Below are 13,241 nucleotides of genomic sequence, written 5' to 3'. Positions count from 1 at the left end.
CCGTCCATTTCCTTTTTCAATTAAAACGTTAAAAGATCATATAAATTGCTAGCATAGATAGTCAAAGTAGGCCAGGTACTTGCAAGTCTTGAAATACTACTACCAGCCATTAAGTAAGTAAAAAGAGAGACAGAGAGAGCTAGAATTTTAATGACAGCAGCATCCATCAAACTGAATTGTCTTTTAAGGGAGAATCTAATATAAATAACTGTGCCTAGAGGACGTGGTGGTGTCGCTTTTAATAGGTTTAAGACTAAATCCAGTTTGTCACTCAACCAGCAAGAGCAATTTACATAATCCGACTGTGGGACATAGCCATGACATTTCAATGACACGAACTTCTGATGGAGGAAAAAGGGCAGAGATGAGATTGGCAAGGCTATCTTCCCTGATAGATAGAAAGCAAGCAACTTCGTAAGCATGAAACAGACAAATTGCAAAAGTCCACGTAGAAACTTCGTAAATGGGTAGCTATAAGTTCCACTTAAATCAACGAGCTCTCAAATCTCAATGTTATATATAAATAGCAACAGAGATACAAGAGGTGCGAACCCACAATTCAAGACTAGGAAAGGGGGCCCTAAAAGAACTAATGGAGGAAAAGGTACGTGCAATAATACCCAATTAGATTTGGCAGAATGGTGTCACTAATCAACTAGGCACAACATAAATTGCTGCAAGATTTTTGGCAGCACATGTGCGAGAACAATAATGCAAGCAAAATCAAGTTCATCAGGGATCAGAGATTCGGCAATAGCCAAACTCAATGCAACTAAATTGATGAGGTGAAAAAGTGGGTTGTACTACAAGAAATCAAATCTCAACTGCCATCTAAGATTTGTGAAATTTGAGTCGCAAGACAAGAGTATACCTCTTCCCCATAAACCAGAATCGAGGTTGGAGAGCTTCCTCCAGAAACACAATCCAATTCTATAAATTTATTACCGATGCTCAAATTCCCAATTGCCAATATGCCACTTGTCAGTGAAAATGGACCGGCGACCAACATCCACTCTTGAAATCTGCCATCTACCCTTAAATTGTGAAATTATAAAACACAATATACCATGTTATTGCTGCTTCCTCTCGAAAATATACAAGAAATAAAAATACGGTGCCTTCCATCAGGTCTGTTGGGTTCCTTCAGCACAAAAACAAAGCAGCAGGAAATCTCCAAAAAAAAAAGAATGATGCTGACAATGACCCTCCAACAACAAAGAAACTCCTCTCCCTTAAGACAATCTACAGTGATACGAGGACCACAACTGCCAATTGAGGTGTTGAGATCACAAAAAATAGTCAGGAGTCTTGCGTGTAGTATCGGGCTCAATTTGCCGAGGAGCTGGGTCAAACTGAAGAAAATTCTGCTCCATGCTTTCACCAATTTCTAGAATGGCAGCCATGTTTCCACATCGGTAACAGTAGTTAGGAGCACTAAATACTGTCACCACATTCTTTTCCTACACGAAGTAGGAATAGAATAGAAATAATAAGTAAACACACGGTGAATGAAGAAAGTAAAAAAGAAAGATACAATCTCTTCATCACATTTAAAGGTCACATACCTGACACCAATTATAACCTTCCATGACAAGCTGGTGGGCTCTTGAAATCAGAGAGAGCCCATTAGTGTGGTTAAAATTAGATGCTATATCTTGTCCAAAAGTATAGCCAGCTCCACGTGGAGAAATTCCCCACCCACACCGATCATCAGGATCGGACCACAAGAGATCACACATTGGTCCTTCATGAGGAACCTACCCACCCAAAAACAAATATCAGAAATGCTGACAAGGTGACTTTCATGAAAGGTAAAAAGGAGTTCGTAAATGATAACTACGGTAATTTGCAAGCAGCAAAAGGTGCATAGATGGTGTGGGAGAATTGACAGAATCAAGCGCATTCCTCCACATCCTATTTCAAGAAAAAATTATGCAGCATGGATGTTGCCTATATGATGGGGCAAGGAAAAGTATAGAAACCAATGCAGATCTAAATTTCGGGTTGAGAAGCAACTACAGCAATAAATTAGATTTAGCAACCGAATCAAATATGTTCATTCCATGAATTACTCATAAACATGATCTGGGAGTTAAAAAGAATCACCTTTCAAGTCATTAGTTAGGGCTTAAAGGGAAGAAAGAATGCCAAAAATCTATGCTTCCAAGATATAAAACATGTCTTGAAATGAATATCAGAATAAAAGTTACCATACAGAAATAGTAAAAATGTCAAGCACAACAATCCTAAAAAAATTCAGGACCATTAAAAGTTGGTTTCAGGATCTAACAGAATAAGAAAATCATGAAGACAGCAAACAGTATTATCAACAATCACTAGCTGTCTTGCGGACATATGAAGATCAAAATGGCAATAAACAAGAGTCATATTTAGTACAAATTTTCGTTACCACCACTTAGAGATGTTGAACAAATATACCAATGGGTATTAGCTCTCCAAAATAACAGGAAGACAATTGCAAAAGGATTTTCAAAATATCAAAAGGAAAGAAAAAAATGAACAGCTATCATTGCACCACATTGCGGTGATTAGATGTAAACAGTTTGATATGAAATCTCAACAGATTAAACTCCCAGACTATACTTTGTTTTATGTACCTCCTGTATGCGGTCCAGGTTTCGGATATTGTCTAATGTATCCAAAGATGGGGAAAGTCCACCATGCAAACAGAAGATCTACAATAAAAAAGTATGCATCAGGTGTGGCCATAAGAATAAACAATGTGTAACTTCTGTTACCATTCGGACCTGATTCTCAATCAGTGCTGTAAGGGGCAGATAATCAAAAAGGTCAGTGAAATACTTCCAGACATTGGCATTTCCGTACTTCCTCAAGCATTCATCATAGAAACCATACCTGGGAAATTAAAGATGAAAGAACAAGAAGTATGAATAACAGTGAGAAGTGAAGAAGTAGAAACACAGAAATCCTTTTATTTTTTGCCTCTTCAAGGTGCCGTAGATTAGCTTGTTAATAATTCTTATTTGGACTGTCTGGGACCTAAATCGACTAAGCTACAAGTTGATTATTAACTACTAATATAAATGGTTTGAGAAGCAACAAACAAGCCCACCCAAATGCCCAGGGGAAAAATGAATACATTACGTTGAGAACACGAGTCAAAGGATTGTAAAATAAATAAAAGAAGCAAATTGTGAATAATTAAAATTCGCAGATGAACATAAATGATACATAATGATTGATCTAAAAGAGCCAGTGCTTCAGTTTTAAACATGATTTAATGCAATTTAAAGGTATAAGGAGAAAAAGACAAGGATGGTGTCCATGGAGATATGATGGCAAATGATTTAGCAGAAGTAGAGCGTGCAACTTTAAAAATAAAGTTGACTGTTCAATAAGGATCCATGAAGATGATCAGTTGGAGTCGCTGATTTGAGCACATAACAGAGCTTCAAGTAATTTACTGAAAATGATTTCTGATAGTTTGATCGAAAGAGAAATCCATGATTTAGATGGTTAAGGATGTGGACAAAGTATTTTTACCTTGACAAAGCTAAAAGACCATGCTGAGACATGCAACATATAATTTATACCTTGAAGATGAGAAATTCATGAAAAAGTACACGCGCATAAACATTTAGCAAAGCATTCACGATGCCGAACAGCAGAATGATTGCAGAGAAGTTGAAGAGAAGAAACTGTGGGAAGAAAAAGTTTGAGAAAGAAGCAAGAACTGAGAGAGAGAGAGAGAGAGAGAGAGAGAGAGAGAGGGATAATCAGTAATTTCTATATTCCAAAATTATCAAAAACATTATCTCAGATTATGTCATAAAGCCAATTTACAACTCAAAGATAGTTGCCTTAGTTATAATTTATCCAATATTTATATATATATGTAGCGAGAGAGGGGGGGGGGGGGTAATCAGTAATTTCAATATTCAAAAATTATCAAAAGCATTATCTCTAATTATGTCATAAAGCCTATTTACCACTCAAAGATAGTTAACCTAGTTATAATTTGTCCAATAAAATAAAAAAAAAGATAAAATATAAATTCCAAAATTCAAATAAAACCTAAATCTTAATATCAAATATTGAAATTTAATACTCCTAATTCCTCATGTTGAAGATTGTCTCGAGTTAGTGATAGGTTAATATGCAGTGTTTTGTATGCGGTTATGGGTTAGTTGATAGGCGAGTGGCTCTCTTGTAATATTAAATATTAGTGGAGGGCAAATCCGGAAATATCATAACCAGTTCTAGGAAATATCACCCTATGTTCTATAAATAGGGCAAGGGGGCTGAGGGAGAGTCAATCGCATATACTCTTTATGTTTTCAAGAGAGCCTAGAAAGTGAGAAAGCTGTGAGTTAGAATAGTCTTGTTCATTCTTGGGAAGGCTTGTACCATGGGAGAGAGAAAGAGGGAAAAAACTGTTGTTATCCATCAATAAAGAAGGTTGCCCAGTAGTGGTTTCAAGACTGGATGTAGTGCCATTCACATGGCATGAACTAGGATAAAATTCCGTCTCCTCATGTGGTTTGAATGTTTCATTTCTTGTTCTGTTTATGCTTTGATTTCTATTCTTTTATTGACTGTTTGTGTTGTGGTGTGTTGGCCAGTGAGCTGGGAGTGAATGTGAGGGGTCTTTGATCAGTTTCTTGAAAGGATTAAAGGTTGTCAGTGCTCTCAATTTATAACAAATTGATATTAGAGTTGGGTCTCTCATCAAGAACTTAGAATTTCATCACATACCTGCAGGAATGGTTGCTATAGCCTTTGCCGCATGGTATGATTTTGAGAAATTTGATGGCCAAAACGATTTTGGCTGATGGAAGATGAAGATGAGAGCCCTTTTGGGAAATCTTGGACTGGAGGAAGCCTTAGAGGCTGAAAAGCCTATGCCCAAAACCCTAATTGAAGTCCAGAAAAAGGAAATCAGGGATAGGAGGAAAGGTACCAACAAAAGAGCTTATAACACCCTTATTCTAAGCTTAGGAGATAGAGTCTTGTAGGAGGTGTCAAAGATGACAACCGCAGAAAAGCTTTGGAATAGGTTAGATGCACTCTGCATGACTAAAATCCTTTCTAATCGATTGTATTTGAAAACACAATTTTTTTCTTTCAAGATGAGTGAGGGTCAAAGGTTGCAAGGCCATATGGCCAGTTTGAATAAACTGTGTTTGGATCTTGAGAATATAAATATTAGGTATGAAGATGAGGATAAGGCATTGGTCTTATTGCACTCTTCCTAAGTTCTATGAGACCTTTGTGGATATCTTGAAACATGGAAGAGATAAGCCGACCCTAGATGATGTGATAGGAGCTTTAAATTCCAAGGGCTAGCAACACAAGGTAGAGTTCCAAAAATTTGCCATAGAAGCTTTGGCAGTGAACTTTAGAACAAAAAAAAGAGACCCTAGGTTAAAAGGTAGGTCTTGGTCTAAGTCAGTGGCAAGAGAGTGGTTAAATGCTTTCATTGCCATGAAGAAGGGTATATGAAGGACTTCCCAAATAGGAAGAAAGAATCCCAAGAAAGAATCAGCCCTGAATGTTCAAACACCAGGTGTGGTTTTGGCTATGAGAGTGCGGATGCCCTATAGTTTTTCAAGGTATGCAGAAAAAGTAACATAGGTCCCAGGTTTAGGGTGTACCTCTCATAGGAAATGGGTTTTTTACCCATACAGACATGGTGGAGGGGGAAATGGTTTGTCTAGGCAACAATTAAGGTCAGGGGAATTGGATATGTGAGAATAGGATGCATGGTGGAGCTGTTCCAGAATATTAGAAGCTGTAAAAATATGTCCCTAATTTAAAAGAAAACCTAATTTCCCTAGGAGAATTAGATAGAAAAGGTATTCTCCTATAGAAGAGAATTGGAGTCCTAAGAAATTGCACAAGGATCTCTTATAGAAATGGAAGCAACCCTCAAGAATGGAATTTATGTGGTGTAGGCTGGAATTTTTTTTTATGTGGATAAGCTGCAACCACTAAGGATAGCCTATGATAATGTTAGGTGGTGTCATTTGTTGAGGATGGCTCACAATGGTGAGCAAGGACTAAGAAAGGTATCTAAGGCTAGAGATATTAGGGGGAGGAAAATTTTGCAAGTATAAGGGAATAGGATCCATGTAGTTTGGTAAGGTCACCAAAGTAGAAGTCTCCAAAACAGACCTTGTATACGTCAAAAGCCCATTAGAGATCAGTTTCTAGGATCTAGGGGGGGACCTATCTAGGCCTTGTCTCATGGTGGAGCTAGGTGAGGTGAACCTAGCAAAGATGGTGTGTCCCTAAGGAATTCCCAAGTGTATATGAGTTTGCTAGAAATTGCTTATGGTATGAAAGGTTAGGTGGTTTAGAGTTGTGAAATAGGTATGCCTGGGACTTCTAAAGCTAGGATTCTTACCAATGTGGGAAAACTCTACCAATAGGACATAAAATTAGCTGATGCTAAGGGCAAGGGATGGAATCTGGGATGCTGAAAAAATAAAACATGTATAATCCTTTGGGAATGTCTAAAACTAGCTCATGAACCAGGGTATAGCAATAGGGAAATCTGGAAAAAAATTTGGTCATATTCATTGTGTGAGCTTGGGCTGGATTGTGAGAGGGAGGAAGCTAGTGTTTAAGATAGCTTTGACTCTTGCAGTGAGGGTCCTTGTGAACAGTGAGGGGAAATGGTGTGTACAAGTGTTATCTTGTATGGTGTAGCTATTGTTGATCAAAGTCCAGACTAAGCAAAGAAAGAGAAATAGAATCATCAAGCTGATAATGAGCAAGGGAGTAGAAGGTTTAGAGCGATGCCTAGGATAAGGAATAGATAGAACCACAAGAAAGGACCAGTGCGATATGGAAAGAGTGGGGTTTAAGATACTTATGCACTTTTTTTGAGTGCTAAGGAATAGGCTGAAAAATGGAACCTCTTGTATAAGAAGAGGTGATGCACTCTTGTCCAAATGAATGGCATGGAGCCATGTAAATTTGGGGAGAATCTTGGACTTAAATGGAAGATCTCTTAGGTTAAAGAAGTGGAGTGCTGTGAAGTGTCTATTTGAGAAGTTAAGGAAAAGCTGGAGATGGGAAAGCCTAGAGAGAAAGGCTAGGCAAATGGCCATCAGGTATGACAGCTCATAAAGGCTTAACTTTGGATCAAATTGGTATCACGAACAACTAATTATCCATGTGGAAACTAAGTGAAAAGTGATCTTATAGTTTAGCCAAGGGATAAGAGGCTAGAGGGAAAGGTAAGCAAGGATTGGTTGCTTAGAAGGTCTCTCTAGGTATGATAGTAATTCCTTAGGTAAGATATAAGATTGGAAGAGTCCAAATGGGTTAAAATTGAGTGCATGTGGAAGCTGTGAGTATTCCAGTGGTATGTCTAGTATATTGAGAGGTAGCTTCATTGGTATTTTCTCCAAATAGAACTCTCAAGGTGTAGCTGAGTGTTTAGATCAGTGTTTGAGAGTGTGGGAGGAAGGATAAGCTGGGAAATATTAAGGCATAGAGATTGGAATAGGGTTTGGACAGTTTAAGGCAACCTAGGTTACCCTAATCTTAAGCATATCTTGGTAGATTGGTAGGTAGATAGAGGAGAATTAAAAGAAAAAGATGAGCAGCTTTTAAGTTTGAAACAAACATGAGAGGAAGGACAGTGGTAAAGCCTAAAGACCGGTTTTGGGAAGCTAGGAGTAAGTCTAGAAATGTTGAGGCCAATCAGGGTATGGTGCACTGTTGATGTGATGCTGTGTAAAAGGTTGGACACTTTGGGATTAATGAGTAACATTGAGTATGGATTTGGTTTATGGTGGAGTGTACGTAGACACATGGAGAGACCAATCATATTGGTGTTAAGAATGTATTCATTAGAAAAAGCCCCTCGAGGAGGAGGATAAATCCTAATTAGAGTTGCATGTGTAGGATATGCAACTGGAAGTATTGTCCAAAGGTGATCCATTTGTGAAATTTACAACATTGTTTTGATGTTCTTAATGTTTGTTGTGTGCTTTGAATGGTCAGGTTATCATGTGGGAAACTAAAGGAAGAGCAAGCCAAAGGTTTTGATGGATGAAGATGGAAGGTATCACACTCAAGACAATGGTGGAGATTTGTTGAAAATTGTCTCGAGTTAGTGATAGGTTAATATGCAGTGTTTTGTATGCGGTTATGGGTTAGTTGACAAGCAAGTGGCTCTCTTGTAATATTAAATATTAGTGGAGGGCAAGTCCGGAAATGTCATAACCAGCCCTAGGAAATATCACCCTATGTTCTATAAATAGGGAATGGGGGCTAAGGGAGAGTCAATTGCATATACTCTTTCTGTTTTCACGAGAGCCTAGAAAGTGAAAAAGCTGTGAGTTAGAATAGTCTTGTTCATCTTGGGAAGGCTTGTATCGTGGGAGAGAGAAAGAAGGAAAGACCTGCTGTTATCTATCAATAAAGAAGGTTGCTCGATGGTGGTTTCAAGGCTGGATGTAGCATGAACCAGGATAAAATTATGTCTCCTCATGTGGTTTGAATGTTTCATTTTTTGTTCTATTTATGCTTTGATTTTTGTTCTTTTATTGACTGTTTGTGTGGTGGTGTGTTGGTCGGTGAGTTGGGAGTGATTGTGAGAGGTGTTTGATCGGTTTCTTAAAAGGATTAAAGGTTGTCAGTGCTCCCAATTTATAACACCTCATCAATTCATTCAGTAACAACATGTCAAGCCTTAACCATGCAAGGTGGGCTACATAAATTCTAGCTCATCAGTCATTTCTATCCATGAGCTTATCTTCTGTAAGACCTTTATAGCTCATAATACTCCCATGAATCTCCCACCAAGTTTTCGTCTTTTTCTTTTGCTAAAGACTTTATGCATGCCATCTACTCTCCTCACATGAGCAGCTGTTGGCCTTCTTCTAACATGAGCAAATAATTTTAAATTGAGTTTCACACATCTTCAACAAGAGCTACTCCAAACTTATTATGAATAACTTTATTTTTAATTTAAGATTTTCTTAAATGGGTTGCATATCTATCTTAACATTCTCATCTCTGTTACACATTCATTAACACTGTTTATTACTTGCATTTTTTACAATGAAAATGCATTTACATCAACTATACCATACTATAAGTAAAGCCAAAGATCTTACACTTGAGTAATTTGTCGGCTCTCATGATTTCCTCTAAGGATTGTAATTCTATCTCGATAACGAACTTTCAGAGCCACTAACAGGGTGACGGTCTCCACTGAATAGTATCCACGATCTGCATTGTTTTAATGTTGATTAGAAAATGCAAGAGAATTCAAAAATCGAAGAACTATAGCAGACTTGAAAATCATAGAATATTAATTCAATTAAGTTGTACAGAAAGAAAAAGAATTGAGCTCGTTAGTCCCTTGAAAAGAACTAGTTAGAAAGCAAGTTGAAAAGGCCTACAACTTTGAAAAGAAAAAAAAAAGAAAGAAATATCTCTAGGGCAATTCTCCCTAGCAAAAATATAATGTTTAACTACCCTCTTTAGAATTAACAGCAAGTCAGCAACAGAGATTCCATCATGCAAGTCAACCAATGCTAAATTCAGTTTAGACAAAATTCTTAATTGTTTTGCCATGGTTACAGGCATCCTCCGTCAGATTTCTACTTTCTCTTGGGCTGGCTCCATTTCGTGAACCAATAGGTCTCTCTGTGTCAATCCTTTAAATTTTGTTTTAAGCCCTCGCACGCCTCTGGAAGCCCCACAACTGTAACCATATTGTTCTGCCTTCTACAACAATTATTACTCCTTGTTCCAACTGCTTCAGTCTTTCAGAGATCTTAAAACTTCAGTTTTCAGAGTACTCTCAAGGTTTAACTTCAAATATCCTTCCAAAAATGGATTTATCTCCATCATCTCAGATACCTTAATTATACGAATGGGACACCATGCCTTAAAAGGATAAACTTTCATGCTCAAAAGCATCTCAGTGAAGCTCATGAAGGAAAATAGAATTTAGGGTGAGGTCAATGGTATAGGGGAAGCAACGACAAAGTTCTATTGCAGTACTGCACAGCACTTTTGCATCTTAATCTTACACCATAAAGAGTAAAGCAAGCTGTTTGTCCATGGGAAAAAGTTCCATGTATAAGAAAATGTATTTGTGTGCATTCAATCTGAAATATCGAAAGAAATCTATAACATAATGTTTTTGCCCTTTGAGATGTATTCCCCGGGCAGGTTGACTTTTGACCAGTAGATGCACGCAGGCAATAGTCATTCCGGTGAAAAAAAATTAAGAGAGATACAACTGGAATCCTACAATTACTAGCATGTAAGACCAATGCTGAATCCTAGACATTCCCAGTTGCACAGATACAGTCTTACAGGGTTTCACATAAACCTATGATTTCAATAAAGGCATTAGCAAATGTCCTTATAAACATCAATCTAAAGTTATGGTTCTTCAATACTACACCTCAAGCCTTTTTCCAGTGCCATCATGAATCATCAAAGCTTGGTACCAAAAGAAAATTAATTAGAACTAGGTGTTGACCTGACTCAAGCAGAATCTAACTTTGGGTTCAAAAGCTGAAAACAAAAAAAACAAACTGGAAAAGTTTGGGCTCCAAGAATATGTATATTCAAATTAGTAATCAACCATGGAAATCCATGGCATATTGTAGTAATGACTCATACATCATTCTAAGCACAAAAATCATCCACATATTAAAGGAAACAAATACTACAACAAGCTAGAAATAAGAAACAGGAACAAGTTTACATTGCATAATTGGGGAAACTTGAAAATTTGCTATTTCTTTACCTTTTTGTATCATCATCACAGAATTCTTGAATAAAGTATAGATTTGTCATAAATTAATCTTCGTCCACCTTGCATAAAACCCGAAACTATAATTTATCCACCTATCCAATAGAAAGATTCATGTGATGATCAACATGGATTCAGTTGACTCCTCTTGAGTTAACAAATCCTTTTGCATAATCATTGGCACCAAATGAACCAAAATCAAAACATATGCTCAACCGATCAAGGCTTGTTTTATTAAATAAAGAACGTCCATCCAACTAATAAGTATTACCATCTCATGCCATATCGGTACACTAAGCTAGCCATACAGGTCATTTACAAATCAACCCATAGAATCCAATCAACAGGCCTTCAACTATAACAGTTTACAAGTCATGATACACGTTTACAAAGTCTTAATCCCCAGCATAATCATTTACAAAAATGTCAAACTGCCGAACCAAACATAACAGATATCCGGCAAATGATTTTCAAAGACTCACCAACATAATCGCCCATGAAAAGATAATTGGTGTCCGGAGCATTTCCACCTATCCGAAATAGCTCGATGAGATCATAGAACTGCCCATGAATATCACCACATACCGTGACGGGGCACTTCACCGGCTGCACATTCCATTCCTCAACAAGAATAGCTCTGGCTTGATCGCAAAGCGTCTTCACCTCAGCCTCCGTCAGAGGCTTGCACTCCATCAACTGCCCGATCTGCCTATCCACATCCGCAAGCGAAGGCATTTTTCCCCTATCTCCCTCTCCCTCTGATCTGCGCACCGATGGATCAGCGACCCCAGATCGGACCAAATCGATTCACTATGTATTGATATTGCGATTCAATCGGACAGATCGAGCATTAGAAAGCACAAAATTAGGGTTTTTGGTTCAAACCTCCTATTCGTCACTCGCAGACTTGAATCCTTCTCATTATTTTGCCATTCAGTGAGTCGTCTCCATTCATACGAATCTTTCTCTCTCTCTCTCTAAAAATTGCAGGAAAATAAGGAGAAATGAAAAAGAAAGCACGGAATTGCGAAATGAAACTCAAATGAAACCAAATGAAATACAGTTGTGTTCGTTTCTTTTCTCAATTATTTATTTTTATTTCCTTTTAGTCTGCCTCTCTCTCTCTCTCTCTCTCTCTCTCTCCCTCCCTCTCTGATTCGATATATCGGATGAAACGAAATTTCTCGCCCCGGTGGCTCCGCCGAGTCAAAGGTCTCGAGACACGTGTCAAGAGAGATGAGGAGCCCTGAAATCTAAGCCCTTTAATTTTATGCGCACCCGGCTTAAGTTAGCAAACACTATTGTTGGCCTGCTCTATAAAAGCTTTTATTTTTCTTATTTTTTTTTTATTCTTCTCTCGCTTAGCCTTAGCCGGTCAATTAGCTTGGAAAAATTATAAAAACCACTCTTTATATTATAAATTTATTAAAATAATTCTTAATTATAAAAATATCACTTTTAAATTATTTTGCATGAAAACGACTATTTAATATAATTTTTTTTATATAAATTTAGAATAGTAACAAGAACCCATCAACTTTAATTTTTTTTACTCTTTCTAAATATTAGTATCTTAAAAAATACGATATAATTTAAAAAAAAAATACAATACAAGAGGTATATGATGTGATAAGAAAGATAAAAGGGTACGATTCAATGCAAAAGGAATGTGATATGCAAGTGGAAGAGAGCTAGTCTTAATATCATTGGGTGCCTTAAAATTTGACCTAATTTTTCACTATAAATATCTTGGGATTATGGGTGTGGGGATTTCAGTGTGGAACATCCAAGATTAATATGGTCTAGCATTTACATGGAAATATCAGCATCTGTCTCTTTTCAGTCCTTTGTAGTAGGACAAGGGACTAAAGTAAAGAGTGGCAGCCAAGTCAAAGGAAAAAGACAGAAAGGGTCAGAATTGAACTGCTGCTACATTTTGACCAGAAAAAGAAAATGAAAAAGAAAAGAAAAGAAAATTGAAGTGTGTATAAGCTATGAAGCTAACTAGTTAGATGTCAATGTCTGGGCCGATGAAAAGAGGCCTGGGAACTAAGCCCAATTGGATTTGGGCCAGGCCCAATCTTCCTGTTTTTCTTTTTTTTAAAAATTTTTTGCTTTGCCCCTTTTGTGCAGTAGTCCCACTTGAATCTGATCTCAATAGCTTTAGACCAAGTCACATTGCTTAGAGGCAAAAGTAAGAGTGGACAGAAAGCATGTTAGAGCTTTGAAAGCAGCATGGACTACCTGTCTATTTTTCTTAGATTGGTTTTGCTAAAATAATTGTGTACTTCTAAAATTTGATATAAATACAAACAACCTTCTTCTTTCATGTTTTAAAAATTACATTGACTATCCTTATTAATTAAATTATTATATAAGATTACCCCTCTAATCGTTAAACTTATGTTACGTGAATTAATTAAGAATCATTTAAGAAATAAAAGATTAATGTAATTTTTAAAACACG

The 13,241-nt window shown here is 37.2% G+C and overlaps 1 protein-coding gene across 3 annotated transcripts in view; it reads right to left on the bottom strand.

The window, feature by feature from the left end:
* Positions 1-914: 914 nt before the first annotated feature.
* Positions 915-13,241, bottom strand: part of LOC127797556 (serine/threonine-protein phosphatase PP2A-2 catalytic subunit-like) — a 45,334-nt gene continuing 33,007 nt past the window's right edge. Inside the window, exons 1-7 of one of the 3 annotated variants that reach the window (XM_052330557.1) lie at positions 11,660-11,818; positions 11,257-11,537; positions 9,117-9,231; positions 2,769-2,877; positions 2,619-2,696; positions 1,566-1,757; positions 915-1,460 (exon numbers count right to left, since the gene is read on the bottom strand). In XM_052330557.1, the coding sequence (XP_052186517.1) occupies positions 1,287-1,460; positions 1,566-1,757; positions 2,619-2,696; positions 2,769-2,877; positions 9,117-9,231; positions 11,257-11,509 (921 nt within the window). In that variant the 5' untranslated portion in view covers positions 11,510-11,537; positions 11,660-11,818 and the 3' untranslated portion in view covers positions 915-1,286. Of the gene's footprint in view, positions 1,461-1,565; positions 1,758-2,618; positions 2,697-2,768; positions 2,878-9,116; positions 9,232-11,256; positions 11,585-11,659; positions 11,819-13,241 lie in introns of those variants that run through there. The other 2 variants (XM_052330558.1, XM_052330559.1) reach the window with 2 other exon arrangements.

Source organism: Diospyros lotus, chromosome 3 (assembly GCF_014633365.1).
Source record: "Diospyros lotus cultivar Yz01 chromosome 3, ASM1463336v1, whole genome shotgun sequence".
Classification (NCBI taxonomy): Eukaryota; Viridiplantae; Streptophyta; class Magnoliopsida; order Ericales; family Ebenaceae; genus Diospyros; species Diospyros lotus.
This window is presented reverse-complemented; position numbering and strand designations above follow the sequence as displayed.